This window comes from Biomphalaria glabrata, chromosome 17 (genome assembly GCF_947242115.1).
Source record: "Biomphalaria glabrata chromosome 17, xgBioGlab47.1, whole genome shotgun sequence".
NCBI classification, from domain to species: domain Eukaryota; kingdom Metazoa; phylum Mollusca; class Gastropoda; family Planorbidae; genus Biomphalaria; species Biomphalaria glabrata.
This window is the reverse complement of record NC_074727.1, coordinates 9,384,040-9,409,486: the sequence shown is the minus strand read 5'-3', so window position 1 is coordinate 9,409,486 and position 25,447 is coordinate 9,384,040. Positions and strand designations below refer to the sequence as shown.

The following is a 25,447-nucleotide window of genomic DNA, read 5'->3' as shown; positions in this document are numbered from 1 at the left end:
GTAATTAATTATTTTGTTTGATATAAAATAAGGGAAATAACTGCTACATTATTGACAGATATTATTGTTAGTGCTGAGTTCTTTCCCTTAGATAAGCTTTGTGTTTTTTTAAAGGATTTTTTAAAAATAAGGATTTAACAAAAATAAGAATTGAACACATAACAAGGATTTTCGTAATAAGATATGACTCAAGGTTATCATTATCTTCTTCTAATAATGGAATTGGTTTATCAATTTTATTACTGTTAAGGAGAAAAAAGAATGCTATCCAATTGATAGCAAGACAACAGATTACTTCACCTTTGCAAATAATTATAATAATAATAATAATAGCAATAATAATAATAGTGTCCGCTATAATAATAATAGTAATAATAATAATAATGGCCGCCGGAAGCTATGGCGTGTTTTCCTTCTCTCTGACTCATTGTATTCTTATGACTTTTTAGCGAGATCAAGGAAGTATTTGTACTCTAGACTTTACAAATACTGAAGTACTGCTACATGGTTGTAGGTCCGCATATATTTAGGATGTTTTTATGCATTGGGTTTGAAAACTTTCTTAGTTTTAAGATCACTTCTTATCCTAGGCTAGGGACGCCATTTTCGCTGCGTCACTTCCATGATTACTAGACCTAGATCTAAAAAGCTTGTTTACTGAGACAGTAGATCAAAATAAACTAGTTAACGCACGTTCAATTTTTTTATCTTCATTTTTGAATTTTGAGGAAATAGAACGGACCCATTGCTTCTTCCAGGACAGCGATGAATATGAAATAAATTAGGCGGTAAATATTATTCACCAATGAGTCGAGTGTTTACTGAGGGTAATTCACAACCTCATGACCAAACACAAGAGGTCGGTCTACTCCCTGACTCGCACCTCACACAATTGAGAGGTGCTGTTGGTGGTAGAACAAGAGGAGCCAAAAGGATCAAATGGACGAGAGAAATGAATATAGACATTATCAAATCGTTCTTCCGTGTTAACATTTGTGATGATAAACCTCTACCAGGTTATAGGCAAAAACTCTCCCTGGAATTTAACAAATTATACCCTAATCTAAACCTTACAGAGCAGAATGTTGTAGATAGAAGATCTGTAATAATTAAAAAATGTTATTTGACCCCTGCAGAAATTGACGTGATAAGAAGGGAAGTAGGTCATGAGCTTCATATACAAGAGCTCATCTCAGACATAAACGACATGCCCACACAGCCGACCAACGAAGACATTAGTAGAACACCCAACCAACAAGAGAATGACCCAACATCGGCAATAAGCAATGAGCTACACTCAAAATTTTCTAATCTTATAGACCGTTATAAAAACACCAACCTTAACTCTAGGCCTCGTATCCCCAAGCTAAACGTCAAGAAAGAGACAAACACATATATTAATGAAACAAATAAAGTCTTAGCTAACCATTTTGAAACACCAAGAAACTTGTTTGAGACACACCTCGCTATATACTGCGCCGCTGTGGCTGTCACGGAGCTCTCTGGACAAAAGACCTTCGAGCTAGGCCCAATTAATCAAAGACCAAAACAACATGTGCCAGCATGGAAAAGGCGCCTTGAAGACAATATTAATCAACTGAGGAGCCAAATGGATACAATTGGACAATATCTGGGAAACAACCATTCCGCGAAAATACTTAACAAAATGAAGACAATACTAAGAACAACTGGAATCAAATTGACGGACTGTGATAGCCACGCACGACTCTTATGTTTGAAAGATACTCTGAGACAGAAAGCTAAACTAAAGGGAGCTAGGTTAAAGCGCTACAACGAAACCACCAAAAGAAAGGAGCATAACGCTTTATTTCAGCACATGAGAAAACAGTTCTTCCGTAAACTAGCTGATAATGGTGCTGACAAAATTCAAACCATTGATAGCACTAAACACGGCTCCTTTACCGACTACTGGGCGGCGCTTTGGTCCGACCCACTACATTACAATGTGCAGGCTGACTGGATCGAGGAAATCCAAACTAAAAACAACCTAATACCAGAAATGCCTGATGAGGATTTCACAGCTGAGGAAGTCTCCGCAGCTATTTCAAAAACCCACAACTGGACTGCTCCTGGACCGGACAATATACACAACTTTTGGCTGAAAAAACTTACAGCCGTACATGCACCACTAACATCAAGTTTTAACGAGCTAATATCAGAACCGTCTTCAATGCTGTTAGAACTCACTGAAGGGAGAACATCTCTCCTCCCCAAAAAAGGGGATGCGAACCAACCATCAAACTATCGCCCTATCACTTGTCTGTCAGTGGTGTATAAACTATTAACTTCACTCTTAAAAAGTAAAATGTATAAATTTTGTTCTGCCCATAAGCTACTAGCAGATGAACAACAAGGTTGCATTGAAGAGTCGATGGGCTGTAAAGTACAGCTAACTATAGATGGTATTATATTGCATCAAGCTAATAGAAGAAAGAGAAATTTACACATGTGTTACATCGACTACAAAAAAGCTTTCGATTCAGTTCCGCATGATTGGCTATTAAAAACCCTGGACATCCATAGAATCAACCCAAGAATAAAACAACTATTGAAAGTCTGTATGGATAATTGGAAGATAAACCTGCACCTAAATCGTGATAAACTAGGTTCTGTGCACATAAGAAGAGGTATATACCAGGGTGACTCACTATCTCCACTCTGGTTCTGCCTAGCGATTAATCCTCTATCTACATTACTCCAAGACTCTACAAACGGTTTTAGGGTTGACACTAAATGTACAAAATGTGTGTCCCACTTATTATACATGGATGATCTAAAGCTATATGCAGAAACCGAGCAAAAATTACACACCTTAATCAAAACGGTAAAATGCTTTAGTGACGATATCTGTATGTCCTTTGGCCTGGATAAGTGTGGCATCATAAGCATTAAAAAGGGCAAGGCAACGAACACCAACATTGAATTTGAAGGCATCGAGGAATTGAACTCCGCCTCTATTTATAAATATCTTGGAATAAACCAGAATGCCAAGATAAACCATAAGAAATTAAAAGAGGACTTCCTTGGCAAATATAGGCAAAGAGTTAATAAAATCCTCAACACCAAACTGTCTGGCAGTAATCTCATCACTGCAATTAACAGCTGGGCCGTCCCTGTGCTCCTTTACACGTTCGGTGTGATCAAATGGACTGACACCGACCTACATGACATTGACAGACTCACTAGAAAATTACTAACCAAGTTTCGATGTCTACACCCCAAGTCCTCCACCATAAGGTTATACCTGCCCAGGAAGGATGGGGGTCGTGGATTGCAGAACATCTTCAAATTGTGTAAGATGCAAGTTTTAAAAATACGATCAAAACTGCTCGCCTCCAGCCATAAATTAGTTTCCTTCCTACGGAAATACGACTCCGATGCAACCCCTCTGAACCTACACAATGCTGATGTCAATATCGGTTTGGACGACGTAGGGCATGAGATTCGCCAATGGGAAGAAAAAACACTCCACGGAAAATTTCCGGCTTCATTACATGGGGACAACATCGACAAGGCTGCTTCCTTAACATGGCTCAAAGCAGGTCATCTCTACCCTGAAACAGAAGGCTTTGTTACAGCAATACAGGACAGAGTAATCAGGACAAAAAATTACGAGAAGCATATCCTGAAACTCAATGTTGTCGACAAATGCCGAAAATGTGGAAATGTGGGCGAGTCGATTGAACACATTATGGCAGGATGTCCAGCCCTATCAGAATCAGCCTACCTAGGTCGCCATAACCAAGTTGCAAAGTTAACACACCAACACCTGGCTTTGACGTACAAATTGATCGGTAAGGACACTCCCCCTTATTATAAATACTCTCCGCAAGAGGTTCTCGAGTCTACTGAACATCTGCTGTACTGGGATAGGCCTATTCTGACCGACAAAACGGTAGATTTCAATCGCCCGGATCTGCTGTTCATCGATAAAAAAGAAAAAACCGCTACCATTATCGATATCGCCGTACCACTGTCTCATAATTTAAGAAAAACTGAGATAGAAAAACAAAGAAAATATGGGAACCTAGGCTTGGAGATTAAGCGTCTATGGAAATTGTCCAAAATAACAATATACCCCATTGTTATATCAACCGAGGGGATAATAACAACTGACCTCACAGACACCTTCAAGGCCCTTAACATTCCTAGGAACATCTTCGTTGCCTGTCAGAAGGCGGTACTGCTGCAGACCTGCCACATCACCAGAAAATTCCTCAGTGGAAACTGCTAAAGGGACTACGATGAATTTTGTTTCTTTTTAGCGAAACTCGACCCTGGCAGCGCCGGAGACTGACTACTCGTTCATTTCTAACATAATAATAATAATAACATTTAATTCTGTGTTTTAAAATCTTTTTTGAATATTGCTAAATATTTTTTTAATTATTTCATTCATTGCCTTTTTTAGAGACTGATGCCAGCGATTGTAGATTAAATAATTTGCATTACTTATAAATAAGAAAAAAAGGTTCTCTACAACCAAAACAAAATGGCTTACAATACTTATGTTCACTGGATTCCAATTCCTAAGAATACCTGAAATCGTGTATGTGTGTGAGTGTTCGTGTGTGACATACTTCTCTGTGTTTTATACTTTCCTAGGAGATGGAAAGATTCGAGTAGCCACTGACCTCAGGTACGCTACCTCTTCAGCGTACAAACTAAAAGTCACTGCTACGGACGGGTACAACACTATCAATGATTTCGTCGTGACCGTCAATCTGAATAGTGAGTTACTATCCATTAGTGTGTTGTTTCCCCTTCTATACTGTCCTGTTCTTATAGATTGTTAAACAATTACCTCAGAGAAGAGTTTATAGCTAAAGCGTTTTGACATTTTGTACCATTATTAATATTTTTTACATTAGCTCTTTCTTATATGCACATAGTTTTTAAAGATCTAGTTAATTTTCTCCAATCAATGTAAGGTACCCACCAGAGCTGGGTGGACTCAGAGGTCAGAAAATAATGAAAAAAAAATTGTACGTGTTCTAGATAAACCAATTAACCAAATAGTGTTTTTAAGCGGGTATTTCTGTTTAATTAAAAACGTTCCCCTTTTCAGACGTTGTGGTCTATAGGGCTGATGATGTAAAAAACATCTATTTCTGTGGCCCACATTTATCCAGGGTGTATTGTGGCCAGCGCAACGAAGAAAAAGTCTTTACTTTTCCCCAGCCAATGTCAGGTACCCATAGAGCTGGCTGTAATCAGAGGCGCCATATAGATCCCTAAATTAAAATTCCCAGTCATGACCAGGATTTGAACCAGGATCCTCCGGGAGCCAAGCAGTTTTCCACTCAGCCACCTCTTCTCAGCAAAAACAAAAGAAGCTTTCTAAAACCTGATGCAATGTCCGAGTTCTGAAATCTGCACTTTTGCCAGACTACAGACAGAACGTCTATCCAGGAGAGGGCCTCCTAATCTGGCATAGGCCTGTTGTCTACCAAGCAGTCACCTTTCTTGATAACCAATAGGTCGCTTGTTCGGTTAAAGTGTATTTAAGAAACAGCAACGTCATCCCCTTAAAGTATATCCAATAATCAGAACATTTTAACACTAATCAATGTTAGAAGCAAAAAATCATGATTAAATTAATATTTCAATATAGGAAAAAATAGTTTCTATATAATTTAATATGTGGATTTAACACTAAATAAGATCACGTTAATTAGTCAAAACATTTTTTTTTTTTGCAACTATTTCAGACTTGAACCTGCCTCCTTCCATTGACAACCTTCCTCTCACGTTCACGGTCGACGAGACTGCTCCAAAAGACTTTGAAATAATTGACATGACCGTCACTGACCTAACCAGATACGTGAACCCAATGGAGCCAGCGTGTACATTGACCACGCCAAGTGACATCACCAAGTTTAAGATTTCAGGTTACAAATTAACAAGTAGTTGTTCCCCCTTTTTTTACATAACTATGTTCTCAAATTCCAAGATTGTTTGCTTTTATGCAGCATTGACCAACTCGAGATGACTTGAATACGTTTATAACAAAAAACATTTTTTTTTAAATGTTCACGGGGTTATAAACAGAAAGCGCAGATAGATTATAATTTCTCATTCTATTTATTTCTTTATTTTATTGATGCAAGAAAACCTCTCGGTGATCTTCCCATACTTATGTTCTTCTATTCATTAACAAGACAGTGCGCAATATGTTCATGTAGGTTTATTTATGTAATCACATTCTTTACTGCATACAAAGAAACCTTTGAGTCTAGTGCAGTAACTTCTGCTGAAGCCGTGTTTAAAATTAGAAAGACTTTAGCAAAATTTAAATTTAAGGTGATAAATCAGTCTTCAGTGACATAATGATTTTTTTTTTCCAAAGCGACTTGAAGCCAGGTGAGACTACCGCAAACAATTTTGAAAAAGACAAAGTATAAACAAATGGTGGGACGTGGGATTGAGTGGCAAACATCGCTTTACCAACTTTCAAAGCGGCTAGAGTTCGAGTCCCCATTTGAGCAAAGTTATGTTTGCTGAGAGCATAAATACAGCACAAAAACATTATACCAGTTACCCCTCCCTTCCCCCCCTCCCCCAACTGGTCTATAAATGAGATTGAACCATATCGCTCTTTATATGCTACGTTGCGCTAAACAAAAGCAATAAAAAGAATATTCATACATTTTATGTTGTGCAATTTATTTTTAGATACATTATAACATTATGAGACCTACGTACTTATCTATTTATATAATGTCTAGACGTCTCTGATACTGATACTCGCTTATGTCTTCATTTGTATCAAGGTACAAAAATTGCTGTTGCCTATGACAACGCCCTGGATTACGAAGTGAAATCCCGCTACACATTTAAATGTACACTCCTTGACGGATACTTGTTTAGGTTAGTGACATTTTTGGGCAGACACAAATGTTTAACATAATTCTAGATTAGTTACTATAATATAAAATAAAGATACTAGATTTGGCCTCATAAAATGCAGTGACTGTGTTTGACATCCAATCGTTCCCCTCCCCTCGGTCTATGATCGTTGTGGTATCAAATACCGTCGGATCAAAAAAATCATCTTCTAGTCTTTTCTTAGGCCAATAGTTTTGAAGTAACCATCTGACAGTATTGTTGTAACCCTGCCTTGTACCTGTGCTTGAGGTGCGCACGAGCGCACTAGTGAACGAAAACGGGAAGACACTAGGAGAGAGAGAATAACAGTGCATCAGGGATTGTGAAGAGTCTGAATGTTTGGGAAACTAAGAGGCCAACTTTTGTGCTGCCTGAAGGTTGTAGTAGGGACCTGGAGCGAAGCGGGGAAGGCTGTCGTTGGTCCACATTCGGGTTAAGTAGCAAAGGACTGGTATACTTAGTAGTAAGACTCTGAGGAAACTGAAGGATGTTACGTGTTTGTGACAGTTTGTCCTAGTGAATAAACACCCTGTGTTGAGTTGCTTTACGTTGAATGCCTACCCTAGAGTTACAACAGTATCCTAGAGTGACCTAGAGTGTCACGCGGTGTGCAAGTGAGACCATTCGTTAACTGACATGCAACTAGTTTTTTTTTTGTTTTGATAGTAATAGAAGTTTCTCTTTTACATTGTTTAAGCCATTTTTTGTTACTAGAAATCTTTGCCCAGCAAACTTGTAGAGAGTTTAGAAAATCATTAGAATCATAAAAATACAGAAATCGAGTATCAGCACACATCAGAAGAGTATTAAAAACTTTTTGTACTAATAGCATCTGTTAAACTTCAATCACAGACTCTACCATGCAAATGTCTGATAAGAAAGTTTTAACATTTTTTTAATAAAACTAATTTGTTGTCAATATCGTCGACAAGGGAGGGAGGCGCGGTGGCTGAGTGGTAAAACGCTTGGCTTCTGAACCGGGGGCCCCAGGTTCGAAACCTGTGCGAAGACTAGGATCATCAGGGTTAAGCTATGGGGAAACGTTAAGGCGGTTGGTCGATGTTGTTGACAGGTCGATGTTGTTGACAGGTGGATGTTGTTGACAGGTGGATGTTGTTGACAGGTCGATGTTGTTGACAGGTCGATGTTGTTGACAGGTCGATGTTGTTGATAGGTCGATGTTGTTGACAGGTCGATGTTGTTGACAGGTGGAAAAGATGACCTTAACATTATCTGCCTTACAAATCGCAAGGTCTGAAAGGGGAAGTAAGCTTTGTTGGAAGTGCAAGGGAGAATATACAATCAAAATGTGTTTCGTATGTCCAACCAGATCTTTATTATTGTGTCATTATGTTGTTGCTGTTTTCCAGTGATGGCAATGACGTGTTGACAATTGTAGTCAATGACATCAATGAACCACCCAAATGGTCAGCTACGCAGTACTACTGTAATATAACAGAGGGAGTGGTGAGTAGATAACAGATTAGTGTCTGTTTTCTGTATCATAATTGCAAGAATAGTGTCTAAAATGAACTAGCTAAATGCCTATTAATATTATTATTATTATGTTAGAAACGAACGAGTATTCATTCTCTGGCGCTCCCAGAGTCGAGTTTCGTTAAAGAGAAATAAAATTCATTGTAGTCCCTTATCAGTCTCCATTGAGGAATTTTCTGGTGATGTGGCAGGTCTGCAGCGCCTCTCTGACAGGCAACGAGAATCTTGCTACGAATGACTACGCAAACACAATTTCGACCTGCATATTTTGTCACATCTGATACAGACAGAGCTAATGGCATTGCGTAAAAAAAAAAATCGTTTAATAAATGCATTCATTTTTTAACAATTACTGACCAAAACTGAATTATTTAGTGTATCCAATCTCTTGCTTTTTTTCATGCTATTAGTAGTCTCTGTAAATAGGTAGGTGGGGCATCCTGCTCACTGGGGGCCAAGCTGACTGACCCAGAGGGAGACAGCTACACAGTGACTGTAAGTGACCCAAATTTCAGGTATGTTGTCACACTGATGCATTTAAGTGTATTATATATTAGTTCCTCTCTTTGTCATTCCTTCTCTCTCTCTCTCTCTCTCTCTCTCTCTTTCTCTTTCTCTCTCTCTCTTTCTCTCTCTCTCTCTCTCTTTGTAATTCCTCTTCTTTCTCTCTTATCTCTTTGATCCTCTTTTTCTCCTACTCTGTCATTCTCATTCCTCTATAACTTTCTTTCTTTACTTTCTTTGTCATTTCTCTTTCTATCTCTCTTTCTTTCTCTCTCTCTTTTTTTTTACTCCCTCTAATTCTCCTTCTTTGTTTTCCCTCTGAGGGTCATTATTTTGTCCTCTCTCTCTCTCTCTCTCTCTCTCTCTCTCTTGTTATACTTCCTTACTTTTCACTATCATTCTCATGTTATTCTGACTTCTTTCTCTCTCTCTCTCTCTCGTTCTCTCTCTCTTTCTCTTTTATTTCTCTCTCTCTCTCTTTCTGTCTTTTTTTTTATCAATCATTCATTTCTCTCATTCTCTTCCTCTTTGTTTCCACACTTTGTTTTATTCTTTTTCTGCTTTTATTTTTCATGAATTCGCATCTACGAGTCTCTAAAAGAATATCTCCCTACTTCTAAACTCTACAGCTACGACATAGTCACCAACAGTTTACAATGGGCCCAAAACTACGACCTGGAAATGACAACAGTTTCTGAAATCACGACCACTTTGACCGCCACTGACAGCAAAGGCGCCAGCAGCACGGCATCTGTCCAGATTCATGTATACGACCTTAACGACAACAAGTGTCAGCTGAGCTCTAGCTTGGTAAGAAGTGATTCGGTCTGTAAATAGGTTGGTGAGGCGTCGTGTTCACTAGGGGCCTTACAGAAGGATGATTGATGCTAGTTGGTGCTAGTGCGAGGCTGTTGAATGTAATTGATGGTTCCTAGATACACACTAACATAACTGAGTTAAAGTGTTAAGTTGGAGGTCATTGCCAGTGTACGACTTTGCCGGATTTCAGGCAGAGCAGACTTCTCATCCACTTAGAGTTTCATCCTTAGAACGAGGTCTCCATAATTTTAAAATATTTGCATACTAAATATATGCAAAGAGAAGATAAATTAAATTTAATGTCACAAGTGATTTATTCATTTCTTTAGAATGCCATGCTAATTAACACATAAACATGAGCTAATTGCACTTCATTATAGCATTCGAGTTAGTTCGAGAGAAGATGAAGACCCACAACAATAATCAAACCCATTAAGTATTGAAGTAAAGGAATTCTTGAAAAGTGACCGATGCAGAACTCTATCAAAGTTACCTCCAAAAATGTTTGACCCCAATGTAAGCAATTGCCAAAGAGAAGGCATACACAGCAAAAGAGATTTGAAGCACACCCTCGACGAACAACGGCTTTTCTACATCAGAGGTGATAAACTCGAAGGACAACGGCTTTTCTACATCAGAGGTGACAAACTCGAAGGACAACGGCTTTTCTACATCAGAGGTGACAAACTCTAGGGACAACGGCTTTTCTACATCAGAGGTGACAAACTCTAGGGACAACGGCTTTTCTACATCAGAGGTGACAAACTCTAGGGACAACGGCTTTTCTACATCAGAGGTGACAAACTCGAAGAACAACGGCTTTTCTACATCAGAGGTGACAAACTCGAAGAACAACGGCTTTTCTACATCAGAGGTGACAAACTCGAAGAACAACGGCTTTTCTACATCAGAGGTGACAAACTCGAAGGACAACGGCTTTTCTACATCAGAGGTGACAAACTCTAGGGACAACGGCTTTTCTACATCAGAGGTGACAAACTCTAGGGACAACGGCTTTTCTACATCAGAGGTGACAAACTCTAGGGACAACGTCTTTTCTACATCAGAGGTGACAAACTCTAGGCACAACGGCTTTTCTACATCAGAGGTGACAAACTCTAGGGACAACGGCTTTTCTACATCAGAGGTGACAAACTCTAGGGACAACGGCTTTTCTACATCAGAGGTGACAAACTCTAGGGACAACGGCTTTTCTACATCAGAGGTGACAAACTCGAAAAACAACGGCTTTTCAACATCAGAGGTGACAAACTCTAGGGACAACGGCTTTTCTACATCAGAGGTGACAAACTCGAGGGACAACGGCTTTTCTACATCAGAGGTGACAAACTCGAGGGACAACGGCTTTTCTTCATCAGAGGTGACAAACTCGAAGGACAACGGCTTTTCTACATCAGAGGTGACAAATTCGAAGGACAATGGCTTTTCTACATCAGAGGTGACAAACTCTAGGGACAACGGCTTTTCTACATCAGAGGTGACAAACGCGAGGGACAACGGCTTTTCTACATCAGAGGTGACAAACTCGAAGGACAACGGCTTTTCTACATCAGAGGTGACAAACTCTAGGGACAACGGCTTTTCAACATCAGAGGTGACAAACTCGAAGGACAACGGCTTTTCTACATCAGAGGTGACAAACTCTAGGGACAACGGCTTTTCTACATCAGAGGTGACAAACTCTAGGGACAACGGCTTTTCTACATCAGAGGTGACAAACTCTAGGGACAACGGCTTTTCTACATCAGAGGTGACAAACTCGAAGGACAACGGCTTTTCTACATCAGAGGTGACAAACTCTAGGGACAACGGCTTTTCTACATCAGAGGTGACAAACTCTAGGGACAATGGCTTTTCTGCATCAGAGGTGACAAACTCTAGGGACAACGGCTTTTCTACATCAGAGGTGACAAACTCTAGGGACAACGGCTTTTCTACATCAGAGGTGACAAACTCTAGGGACAACGGCTTTTCTACATCAGAGGTGACAAACTCTAGGGACAACGGCTTTTCTACATCAGAGGTGACAAACTCGAAAAACAACGGCTTTTCAACATCAGAGGTGACAAACTCTAGGGACAACGGCTTTTCTACATCAGAGGTGACAAACTCGAGGGACAACGGCTTTTCTACATCAGAGGTGACAAACTCGAGGGACAACGGCTTTTCTTCATCAGAGGTGACAAACTCTAGGGACAACGGCTTTTCTACATCAGAGGTGACAAACTCGAAGGACAATGGCTTTTCTACATCAGAGGTGACAAACTCTAGGGACAACGGCTTTTCAACATCAGAGGTGACAAACTCGAAGGACAACGGCTTTTCTACATCAGAGGTGACAAACTCTAGGGACAACGGCTTTTCTACATCAGAGGTGACAAACTCTAGGGACAACGGCTTTTCTACATCAGAGGTGACAAACTCTAGGGACAACGGCTTTTCTACATCAGAGGTGACAAACTCTAGGGACAACGGCTTTTCTACATCAGAGGTGACAAACTCGAAGGACAACGGCTTTTCTACATCAGAGGTGACAAACTCTAGGGACAACGGCTTTTCTACATCAGAGGTGACAAACTCTAGGGACAACGGCTTTTCTACATCAGAGGTGACAAACTCTAGGGACAACGGCTTTTCTACATCAGAGGTGACAAACTCTAGGGACAACGGCTTTTCTACATCAGAGGTGACAAACTCTAGGGACAACGGCTTTTCTACATCAGAGGTGACAAACTCTAGGGACAACGGCTTTTCTACATCAGAGGTGACAAACTCGACGGAAAAGGGATTTTCTACATCAGAGGTGACAAACTCGACGGAAAAGGGATTTTCTTAGTCAGAGGTAAATAAAACTACGCAGGTCAAAACTGGGTTTGCGTGGTCACGTGAAATATTCTTCCGAAATCTTCAGAGCCAAGACAGCGTCAGTTTAACAAGTACAGAAATGGAATAATATAATAATACGGCTTTTTTTGTTTTTCGAGTCCAAAGATTAGGAAGTTATACATATCTAAAGTAGCTACGCAGTTCTGTGATCTACATAATTTGCCACATCCAACGCAGGCATAACCATGTTCTACCTGTGATTGGTTCAAGTTCTCTTTCGCAGTCTACATCTGTCACCAGCAGTAGATTTGAACAAGAAACAGACTAGAAGTAATTAACCGTTCTCTGTTGTGTTTCCATTTTAAGCTGATTTACTACGTGACAGAGAGTGACGATGTCAAACAGCTGGGCAGCTACTCCATGATAGACGATGACCTCACCTCACCCAACAACGATGTTCACCTCGAGGTGGCCGCAGTCAGCCCTGCGTCCACCAGCAATTTCATTAACGTCACGCCAACTGGCGAGATTTTTTATACAAGTAAGCTCAGCGTAAAGTACGTCTGTATGTTTTTTTTCTTATACAAGTTAGACTTATGCAGAAGAAGGGCAGATAAAGGGAATGGTACCAAAGTGGGCAGATACAGGGCATTGTACCAAAGTGGGTAGATAAAGGGCATTATACCAAAGTGGGCAGATACAGGGCATTGTACCAATGTGGACAGATAAAGGGAATGGTACCAAAGTGGGCAGATACAGGGCATTGTACCAATGTGGACCGATTAAGGGCATTATACCAAAGTAGGCAGATACAGGGCATTGTACCAAAGAGGGCAGATAAGAGGGATCTTACCAGATACCTCTTTTTACTCTCTTTTCATCTCATCTCTGCCTGTGATCCCTGCCAACAACCAGCTTCCTCCTGGCATCTCAGTTCTGGACGAGTCTCCCCAACAGTCCTCTCGTCTGACCCATCTGCTTATCATAAGCTTCCATATCGAGGCGTCATTTACTCCTAGGCCATTTACTCCTAGGCCGTTCCCTCTTCATCTTTCCTTGGGGGGTTCCAAGTTAGGGCTTGCCTTGTGATGTTGGGTGCTGGCTTGCGAAGGGTGTGACCTATTCATCTCCAGCGTCTTTGAAAGATATCTATTTTAATGTGCTGCTGCTTTGCTCTTTGCCACAGCTCCTATTTTAAGATCTTGTCTAACCAGCGGATCATAAGAATCTTCCCCCTTCATATTAATGAATATCTGGATTGTTTTTTTTTGTGTCTGTGGTGATGATAGTGGTTCTCCAGTTCTCTGCTCCATAAAATATGTGCCTTAATTATGTTCTTTTTGCTCTACAGACCTGTTTACCTACGACCTAAGTGGAACCACGTTCAAGACATTTGTCCGATGCGTGGACGGTGGTTCGCCTCAGCTGACATCCTTCTCCACAGTTCAAGTGGTCTTTACGGCCCAGACTACGACCACCGTAACCACGACAACGTCCACCACCACCAAGAGCACCACCACTACCACAAAGGGCATGTGGGATTACACCGAGTTCAAGGTCTTCTTTGGCCTGCTGATGGGACTCATTGGTATGCGCCCGTAGTTCAGGGGACATTGGGGGTAATTATAATTATGCATGACGCTGCAAAGGGTCGCAGTATGACCAAACTGGTAAAACTAGAAAAAAATTAAATCCTTTTCTTTTTTTAAATGTTCAAAATTTGTAGACAAAGACCTACTCACTAATCTCTATGTATGTAAAAGTAATATTTGTATTACGCGTTCACTGACTTTATTATTGTTAATATGCATATGCACGTTTACCAATCCTATCATTATAATCTTGAGGCACTAAACGTGATTTTTCAACAATTTTCCCTCTTAACGAAAAGTCTCTTTAGTTTTCAATAATCACTGTAGAAGACAGGCCATCGCTATCTGTCTGCCTCTTAATTTACTGATACTATTTTTAATGATTCAAGAATTACGGTATCATAGCCGTTAAGCTCGAGAGTGTCTTGTCGTGTCAATCATCTAGTAATTTTATTGTGTCTGTTTATTCCAGGACTACTTGTGCTGTTATTATTTATAGCTGTAGCCTATTACTGTCTGAAAAATATATGTGTACGACCAGTTAAGTAAGTTATATTTATGGGATTTTGTGTGTGTGTGTGTTGTTGTTTTTTTTAAATTATTTTTGTATTTTGAAAATTAGAATACGATGTCTTTGAAACTTTTAATTTAAAAAAAGATAAGAAAATTAAAAGACCTTAAAAATATGCCTTTGAAATTTTTATCGCACGTGAGTGAACCCTCTTAGTGTTTCTATTTTTGTACAAAGCTCATACCAACTCACTCTGACTGTATGTCTGCTACTAATCTTAATACCAACTCACTCTGACTGTATGTCTGGTACTAATCTTAATACCGACTCACTCTGACTGTATGTCTGCTACTAATCTTAATACCAACTCACTCTGACTGTATGTCTGCTACTAATCTTAATACCAACTCACTCTGACTGTATGTCTGCTACTAATCTTAATACCGACTCACTGACTGTATGTCTGGTACTAATCTTAATACCAACTCACTCTGACTGTATGTCTGCTACTAATCTTAATACCAACTCACTCTGACTGTATGTCTGCTACTAATCTTAATACCAACTCACTGAATGTATGTCTGCTACTAATCTTAATACCAACTCACTGACTGTATGTCTGCTACTAATCTTAATACCGACTCACTGACTGTATGTCTGGTACTAATCTTAATACCAACTCACTGACTGTATGTCTGCTACTAATCTTAATACCAACTTACTGACTGTATGTCTGCTACTAATCTTAATACCGACTCACTGACTGTATGTCTGCTACTAATCTTAATACCGACTCACTGACTGTATGTCTGGTACTAATCTTAATACCGACTCACTGACTGTATGTCTGGTACTAATCTTAATACCGACTCACTGACTGTATGTCTGCTACTAATCTTAATACCGACTCATTGACTGTATGTCTGGTACTAATCTTAATACCGACTCACTGACTGTATGTCTGCTACTAATCTTAATACCGACTCACTGACTGTATGTCTGGTACTAATCTTAATACCGACTCACTGACTGTATGTCTGCTACTAATCTTAATACCGACTCACTGACTGTATGTCTGCTACTAATCTTAATACCGACTCAATGACTGTATGTCTGCTACTAATCTTAATACCGACTCACTGACTGTATGTCTGCTACTAATCTTAATACCAACTCACTCTGACTGTATGTCTGCTACTAATCTTAATACCGACTCACTGACTGTATGTCTGGTACTAATCTTAATACCGACTCACTGACTGTATGTCTGCTACTAATCTTAATACCAACTCACTCTGACTGTATGTCTGCTACTAATCTTAATACCGACTCACTGACTGTATGTCTGGTAATAATCTTAATACCAACTCACTCTGACTGTATGTCTGCTACTAATCTTAATACCAACTCACTCTGACTGTATGTCTGGTACTAATCTTAATACCGACTCACAGACTGTATGTCTGCTACTAATCTTAATACCGACTCACTGACTGTATGTCTGCTACTAATCTTAATACCAACTCACTCTGACTGTATGTCTGGTACTAATCTTAATACCGACTCACTGACTGTATGTCTGGTACTAATCTTAATACCGACTCACTGACTGTATGTCTGGTACTAATCTTAATACCGACTCACTGACTGTATGTCTGCTACTAATCTTAATACCGACTCACTGACTGTATGTCTGGTACTAATCTTAATACCGACTCACTGACTGTATGTCTGCTACTAATCTTAATACCGACTCACTGACTGTATGACTGCTACTAATCTTAATACCGACTCATTGACTGTATGTCTGCTACTAATCTTAATACCGACTCACTGACTGTATGTCTGCTACTAATCTTAATACCGACTCACTGACTGTATGTCTGGTACTAATCTTAATACCGACTCACTGACTGTATGTCTGGTACTAATCTTAATACCGACTCACTGACTGTATGTCTGCTACTAATCTTAATACCAACTCACTCTGACTGTATGTCTGCTACTAATCTTAATACCGACTCACTGACTGTATGTCTGCTATTAATCTTAATACCGACTCATTGACTGTATGTCTGCTACTAATCTTAATACCGACTCACTCACTGTATGTCTGCTACTAATCTTAATACCGACTCATTGACTGTATGTCTGCTACTAATCTTAATACCAACTCACTCTGACTGTATGTCTGCTACTAATCTTAATACCGACTCATTGACTGTATGTCTGCTACTAATCTTAATACCGACTCATTGACTGTATGTCTGCTACTAATCTTAATACCGACTCACTGACTGTATGTCTCGTACTAATCTTAATACCGACTCACTGACTGTATGTCTGCTACTAATCTTAATACCGACTCACTGACTGTATGTCTGCTACTAATCTTAATACCGACTCACTGACTGTATGTCTGCTACTAATCTTAATACCGACTCACTGACTGTATGTCTGCTACTAATCTTAATACCGACTCACTGACTGTATGTCTGGTACTAATCTTAATACCGACTCACTGACTGTATGTCTGCTACTAATCTTAATACCGACTCACTGACTGTATGTCTGCTACTAATCTTAATACCGACTAACTGAATGTATGTCTGGTATTAATCTTAATACCGACTCACTCTGACTGTATGTCTGCTACTAATCTTAATACCGACTCATTGACTGTATGTCTGGTACTAATCTTAATACCGACTCACTGACTGTATGTCTGGTACTAATCTTAATACCGACTCACTGACTGTATGTCTGCTACTAATCTTAATACCGACTAACTGAATGTATGTCTGGTACTAATCTTAATACCGACTCACTCACTGTATGTCTGCTACTAATCTTAATACCGACTCATTGACTGTATGTCTCGTACTAATCTTAATACCGACTCACTTACTGTATGTCTGCTACTAATCTTAATACCGACTAACTGAATGTATGTCTGGTACTAATCTTAATACCGACTCACTGACTGTATGTCTCGTACTAATCTTAATACCGACTCACTGACTGTATGTCTGCTACTAATCTTAATACCGACTCACTGACTGTATGTCTGCTACTAATCTTAATACCAACTCACTGACTGTATGTCTGCTACTAATCTTAATACCGACTAACTGAATGTATGTCTGGTACTAATCTTAATACCAACTCACTCTGTCTGTATGTCTGCTACTAATCTTAATACCAACTCACTGACTGTATGTCTGCTACTAATCTTAATACCGACTCACTGACTGTATGTCTGGTACTAATCTTAATACCGACTCACTGACTGTATGTCTGCTACTAATCTTAATACCGACTCACTCACTGTATGTCTGCTACTAATCTTAATACCGACTAACTGAATGTATGTCTGGTACTAATCTTAATACCGACTCACTGACTGTATGTCTCGTACTAATCTTAATACCGACTCACTGACTGTATGTCTGCTACTAATCTTAATACCGACTCACTGACTGTATGTCTGGTACTAATCTTAATACCGACTCATTCTGACTGTATGTCTGCTACTAATCTTAATACAAACTCACTCTGACTGTATGTCTGGTACTAATCTTAATACCAACTCACTCTGACTGTATGTCTGGTACTAATCTTAATACCGACTCACTGACTGTATGTCTGGTACTAATCTTAATACCAACTCACTCTGACTGTATGTCTGCTACTAATCTTAATACCAACTCACTCTGACTGTATGTCTGGTACTAATCTTAATACCGACTCACTCACTGTATGTCTGCTACTAATCTTAATACCGACTCAGTGACTGTATGTCTGCTACTAATCTTTATACCGACTCACTGACTGTATGTCTGCTACTAATTTTAATACCGACTCACTGACAGTATGTCTTGTACTAATCTTAATACCGACTCACTCTGATTGTATGTCTGCTACTAATCTTAATACCGACTCACTGACTGTATGTCTGGTACTAATCTTAATACCGACTCACTCTGATTGTATGTCTGCTACTAATCTTAATACCGACTCACTGACTGTATGTCTGCTACTAATCTTAATACCGACTCATTGACTGTATGTCTGCTACTAATCTTAATACCGACTCACTGACTGTATGTCTGGTACTAATCTTAATACCGACTCACTGACTGTATGTCTGTTACTAATCTTAATACCGACTCACTGACTGTATGTCTGGTACTAATCTTAATACCGACTCACTGACTGTATGTCTGCTACTAATCTTAATACCGACTCACTGACTGTATGTCTCGTACTAATCTTAATACCGACTCACTGACTGTATGTCTGCTACTAATCTTAATACCGACTTATTGACTGTATGTCTGGTACTAATCTTAATACCAACTCACTGACTGTATGTCTGGTACTAATCTTAATACCGAATAACTGAATGTATGTCTGCTACTAATCTTAATACCGACTCACTCTGACTGTATGTCTGGTACTAATCTTAATACCGACTCACTGACTGTATGTCTGGTACTAATCTTAATACCGACTCACTGACTGTATGTCTGGTACTAATCTTAATACCGACTCACTGACTGTATGTCTGGTACTAATCTTAATACCGACTAACTGAATGTATGTCTGCTACTAATCTTAATACCGACTCACTGACTGTATGTCTGGTACTAATCTTAATACCGACTCACTGACTGTATGTCTGGTACTAATCTTAATACCGATTAACTGACTGTATGTCTGCTACTAATCTTAATACCAATTCACTGACTGTATGTCTGGTACTAATCTTAATACCAACTCACTGACTGTATGTCTGCTACTAATCTTAATACCGACTCACTCTGATTGTATGTCTGCTACTAATCTTAATACCGACTCACTGACTGTATGTCTGGTACTAATCTTAATACCAACTCACTGACTGTATGTCTGCTACTAATCTTAATACCGACTCACTGACTGTATGTCTCGTACTAATCTTAATACCGACTCACTGACTGTATGTCTGCTACTAATCTTAATACCGACTCACTGACTGTATGTCTGCTACTAATCTTAATACCAACTCACTGACTGTATGTCTGCTACTAATCTTAATACCGACTAACTGAATGTATGTCTGGTACTAATCTTAATACCGACTCACTGACTGTATGTCTGCTACTAATCTTAATACCGACTTATTGACTGTATGTCTGGTACTAATCTTAATACCAACTCACTGACTGTATGTCTGGTACTAATCTTAATACCGAATAACTGAATGTATGTCTGCTACTAATCTTAATACCGACTCACTCTGACTGTATGTCTGGTACTAATCTTAATACCGACTCACTGACTGTATGTCTGGTACTAATCTTAATACCGACTCACTGACTGTATGTCTGGTACTAATCTTAATACCGACTCACTGACTGTATGTCTGGTACTAATCTTAATACCGACTAACTGAATGTATGTCTGCTACTAATCTTAATACCGACTCACTGACTGTATGTCTGGTACTAATCTTAATACCGACTCACTGACTGTATGTCTGGTACTAATCTTAATACCGACTAACTGACTGTATGTCTGCTACTAATCTTAATACCAATTCACTGACTGTATGTCTGGTACTAATCTTAATACCAACTCACTGACTGTATGTCTGCTACTAATCTTAATACCGACTCACTCTGATTGTATGTCTGCTACTAATCTTAATACCGACTCACTGACTGTATGTCTGGTACTAATCTTAATACCAACTCACTGACTGTATGTCTGCTACTAATCTTAATACCGACTCACTGACTGTATGTCTGCTACTAATCTTAATACCAACTCACTCTGACTGTATGTCTGGTACTAATCTTAATACCAACTCACTGACTGTATGTCTGCTACTAATCTTAATACCGACTCACTGACTGTATGTCTGCTACTAATCTTAATACCGACTCACTCTGACTGTATGTCTGCTACTAATCTTAATACCGACTCACTGACTGTATGTCTGCTACTAATCTTAATACCGACTTACTGACTGTATGTCTGGTACTAATCTTAATACCAACTCACTCTGACTGTATGTCTGCTACTAATCTTAATACCTACTCACTGACTGTATGTCTGGTACTAATCTTAATACCGACTCACTGACTGTATGTCTGGTACTAATCTTAATACCGACTCACTCACTGTATGTCTGCTACTAAGCTTAATACCAACTCACTGACTGTATGTCTGGTACTAATCTTTATACCGACTCACTGAATGTATGTCTGGTACTAATCTTAATACCGACTCATTGACTGTATGTCTGGTACTAATCTTAATACCGACTCACTGACTGTATGTCTGCTACTAATCTTAATACCGACTCACTGACTGTATGTCTGGTAGTAATCTTAATACCGACTCACTGACTGTATGTCTGGTACTAATCTTAATACCGACTCACTGACTGTATGTCTGCTACTAATCTTAATACCGACTCACTGACTGTATGTCTGGTACTAATCTTAATACTGACTCACTCTGACTGTATGTCTGGTACTAATCTTAATACCAACTCACTCTGACTGTATGTCTGCTACTAATCTTAATACCAACTCACTGACTGTATGTCTGCTACTAATCTTAATACCAACTCACTCTGACTGTATGTCTGCTACTAATCTTAATACCAACTCACTGACTGAATGTCTGGTACTAATCTTAATACCGACTCACTGACTGTATGTCTGGTACTAATCTTAATACCGACTCACTCACTGTATGTCTGCTACTAATCTTAATACCGACTCACTGACTGTATGTCTGCTACTAATCTTAATACCAACTCACTCTGACTGTATGTCTGCTACTAATCTTAATACCGACTCACTGACTGTATGTCTGGTACTAATCTTAATACCGACTCACTGACTGTATGTCTGCTACTAATCTTAATACCAACTCACTCTGACTGTATGTCTGCTACTAATCTTAATACCGACTCACTGACTGTATGTCTGGTAATAATCTTAATACCAACTCACTCTGACTGTATGTCTGCTACTAATCTTAATACCAACTCACTCTGACTGTATGTCTGGTACTAATCTTAATACCGACTCACAGACTGTATGTCTGCTACTAATCTTAATACCGACTCACTGACTGTATGTCTGCTACTAATCTTAATACCAACTCACTCTGACTGTATGTCTGGTACTAATCTTAATACCGACTCACTGACTGTATGTCTGGTACTAATCTTAATACCGACTCACTGACTGTATGTCTGGTACTAATCTTAATACCGACTCACTGACTGTATGTCTGCTACTAATCTTAATACCGACTCACTGACTGTATGTCTGGTACTAATCTTAATACCGACTCACTGACTGTATGTCTGCTACTAATCTTAATACCGACTCACTGACTGTATGACTGCTACTAATCTTAATACCGACTCATTGACTGTATGTCTGCTACTAATCTTAATACCGACTCACTGACTGTATGTCTGCTACTAATCTTAATACCGACTCACTGACTGTATGTCTGGTACTAATCTTAATACCGACTCACTGACTGTATGTCTGGTACTAATCTTAATACCGACTCACTGACTGTATGTCTGCTACTAATCTTAATACCAACTCACTCTGACTGTATGTCTGCTACTAATCTTAATACCGACTCACTGACTGTATGTCTGCTACTAATCTTAATACCGACTCATTGACTGTATGTCTGCTACTAATCTTAATACCGACTCACTCACTGTATGTCTGCTACTAATCTTAATACCGACTCATTGACTGTATGTCTGCTACTAATCTTAATACCAACTCACTCTGACTGTATGTCTGCTACTAATCTTAATACCGACTCATTGACTGTATGTCTGCTACTAATCTTAATACCGACTCATTGACTGTATGTCTGCTACTAATCTTAATACCGACTCACTGACTGTATGTCTCGTACTAATCTTAATACCGACTCACTGACTGTATGTCTGCTACTAATCTTAATACCGACTCACTGACTGTATGTCTGCTACTAATCTTAATACCGACTCACTGACTGTATGTCTGCTACTAATCTTAATACCGACTCACTGACTGTATGTCTGCTACTAATCTTAATACCGACTCACTGACTGTATGTCTGGTACTAATCTTAATACCGACTCACTGACTGTATGTCTGCTACTAATCTTAATACCGACTCACTGACTGTATGTCTGCTACTAATCTTAATACCGACTAACTGAATGTATGTCTGGTATTAATCTTAATACCGACTCACTCTGACTGTATGTCTGCTACTAATCTTAATACCGACTCATTGACTGTATGTCTGGTACTAATCTTAATACCGACTCACTGACTGTATGTCTGGTACTAATCTTAATACCGACTCACTGACTGTATGTCTGCTACTAATCTTAATACCGACTAACTGAATGTATGTCTGGTACTAATCTTAATACCGACTCACTCACTGTATGTCTGCTACTAATCTTAATACCGACTCATTGACTGTATGTCTCGTACTAATCTTAATACCGACTCACTTACTGTATGTCTGCTACTAATCTTAATACCGACTAACTGAATGTATGTCTGGTACTAATCTTAATACCGACTCACTGACTGTATGTCTCGTACTAATCTTAATACCGACTCACTGACTGTATGTCTGCTACTAATCTTAATACCGACTCACTGACTGTATGTCTGCTACTAATCTTAATACCAACTCACTGACTGTATGTCTGCTACTAATCTTAATACCGACTAACTGAATGTATGTCTGGTACTAATCTTAATACCAACTCACTCTGTCTGTATGTCTGCTACTAATCTTAATACCAACTCACTGACTGTATGTCTGCTACTAATCTTAATACCGACTCACTGACTGTATGTCTGGTACTAATCTTAATACCGACTCACTGACTGTATGTCTGCTACTAATCTTAATACCGACTCACTCACTGTATGTCTGCTACTAATCTTAATACCGACTAACTGAATGTATGTCTGGTACTAATCTTAATACCGACTCACTGACTGTATGTCTCGTACTAATCTTAATACCGACTCACTGACTGTATGTCTGCTACTAATCTTAATACCGACTCACTGACTGTATGTCTGGTACTAATCTTAATACCGACTCATTCTGACTGTATGTCTGCTACTAATCTTAATACAAACTCACTCTGACTGTATGTCTGGTACTAATCTTAATACCAACTCACTCTGACTGTATGTCTGGTACTAATCTTAATACCGACTCACTGACTGTATGTCTGGTACTAATCTTAATACCAACTCACTCTGACTGTATGTCTGCTACTAATCTTAATACCAACTCACTCTGACTGTATGTCTGGTACTAATCTTAATACCGACTCACTCACTGTATGTCTGCTACTAATCTTAATACCGACTCAGTGACTGTATGTCTGCTACTAATCTTTATACCGACTCACTGACTGTATGTCTGCTACTAATTTTAATACCGACTCACTGACAGTATGTCTTGTACTAATCTTAATACCGACTCACTCTGATTGTATGTCTGCTACTAATCTTAATACCGACTCACTGACTGTATGTCTGGTACTAATCTTAATACCGACTCACTCTGATTGTATGTCTGCTACTAATCTTAATACCGACTCACTGACTGTATGTCTGCTACTAATCTTAATACCGACTCATTGACTGTATGTCTGCTACTAATCTTAATACCGACTCACTGACTGTATGTCTGGTACTAATCTTAATACCGACTCACTGACTGTATGTCTGTTACTAATCTTAATACCGACTCACTGACTGTATGTCTGGTACTAATCTTAATACCGACTCACTGACTGTATGTCTGCTACTAATCTTAATACCGACTCACTGACTGTATGTCTCGTACTAATCTTAATACCGACTCACTGACTGTATGTCTGCTACTAATCTTAATACCGACTTATTGACTGTATGTCTGGTACTAATCTTAATACCAACTCACTGACTGTATGTCTGGTACTAATCTTAATACCGAATAACTGAATGTATGTCTGCTACTAATCTTAATACCGACTCACTCTGACTGTATGTCTGGTACTAATCTTAATACCGACTCACTGACTGTATGTCTGGTACTAATCTTAATACCGACTCACTGACTGTATGTCTGGTACTAATCTTAATACCGACTCACTGACTGTATGTCTGGTACTAATCTTAATACCGACTAACTGAATGTATGTCTGCTACTAATCTTAATACCGACTCACTGACTGTATGTCTGGTACTAATCTTAATACCGACTCACTGACTGTATGTCTGGTACTAATCTTAATACCGATTAACTGACTGTATGTCTGCTACTAATCTTAATACCAATTCACTGACTGTATGTCTGGTACTAATCTTAATACCAACTCACTGACTGTATGTCTGCTACTAATCTTAATACCGACTCACTCTGATTGTATGTCTGCTACTAATCTTAATACCGACTCACTGACTGTATGTCTGGTACTAATCTTAATACCAACTCACTGACTGTATGTCTGCTACTAATCTTAATACCGACTCACTGACTGTATGTCTCGTACTAATCTTAATACCGACTCACTGACTGTATGTCTGCTACTAATCTTAATACCGACTCACTGACTGTATGTCTGCTACTAATCTTAATACCAACTCACTGACTGTATGTCTGCTACTAATCTTAATACCGACTAACTGAATGTATGTCTGGTACTAATCTTAATACCGACTCACTG

At 39.1% G+C, this 25,447-nt stretch overlaps 1 protein-coding gene across 2 annotated transcripts in view; it reads left to right on the top strand.

Moving 5' to 3' along the window:
* The window catches only part of LOC106057093 (protocadherin Fat 3-like), a 51,332-nt gene that overhangs the window by 11,864 nt on the left and 14,021 nt on the right, over window positions 1–25,447 (top strand). For both annotated transcript variants that reach the window (XM_056016067.1, XM_056016066.1), the window contains 9 exons: window positions 4,627–4,752; window positions 5,733–5,912; window positions 6,795–6,891; window positions 8,280–8,376; window positions 8,833–8,921; window positions 9,540–9,720; window positions 12,943–13,117; window positions 13,928–14,164; window positions 14,641–14,713. In XM_056016067.1, coding sequence (XP_055872042.1) covers window positions 4,627–4,752; window positions 5,733–5,912; window positions 6,795–6,891; window positions 8,280–8,376; window positions 8,833–8,921; window positions 9,540–9,720; window positions 12,943–13,117; window positions 13,928–14,164; window positions 14,641–14,713 — 1,255 coding nt within the window. The remainder of the gene's footprint in view (window positions 1–4,626; window positions 4,753–5,732; window positions 5,913–6,794; window positions 6,892–8,279; window positions 8,377–8,832; window positions 8,922–9,539; window positions 9,721–12,942; window positions 13,118–13,927; window positions 14,165–14,640; window positions 14,714–25,447) is intronic.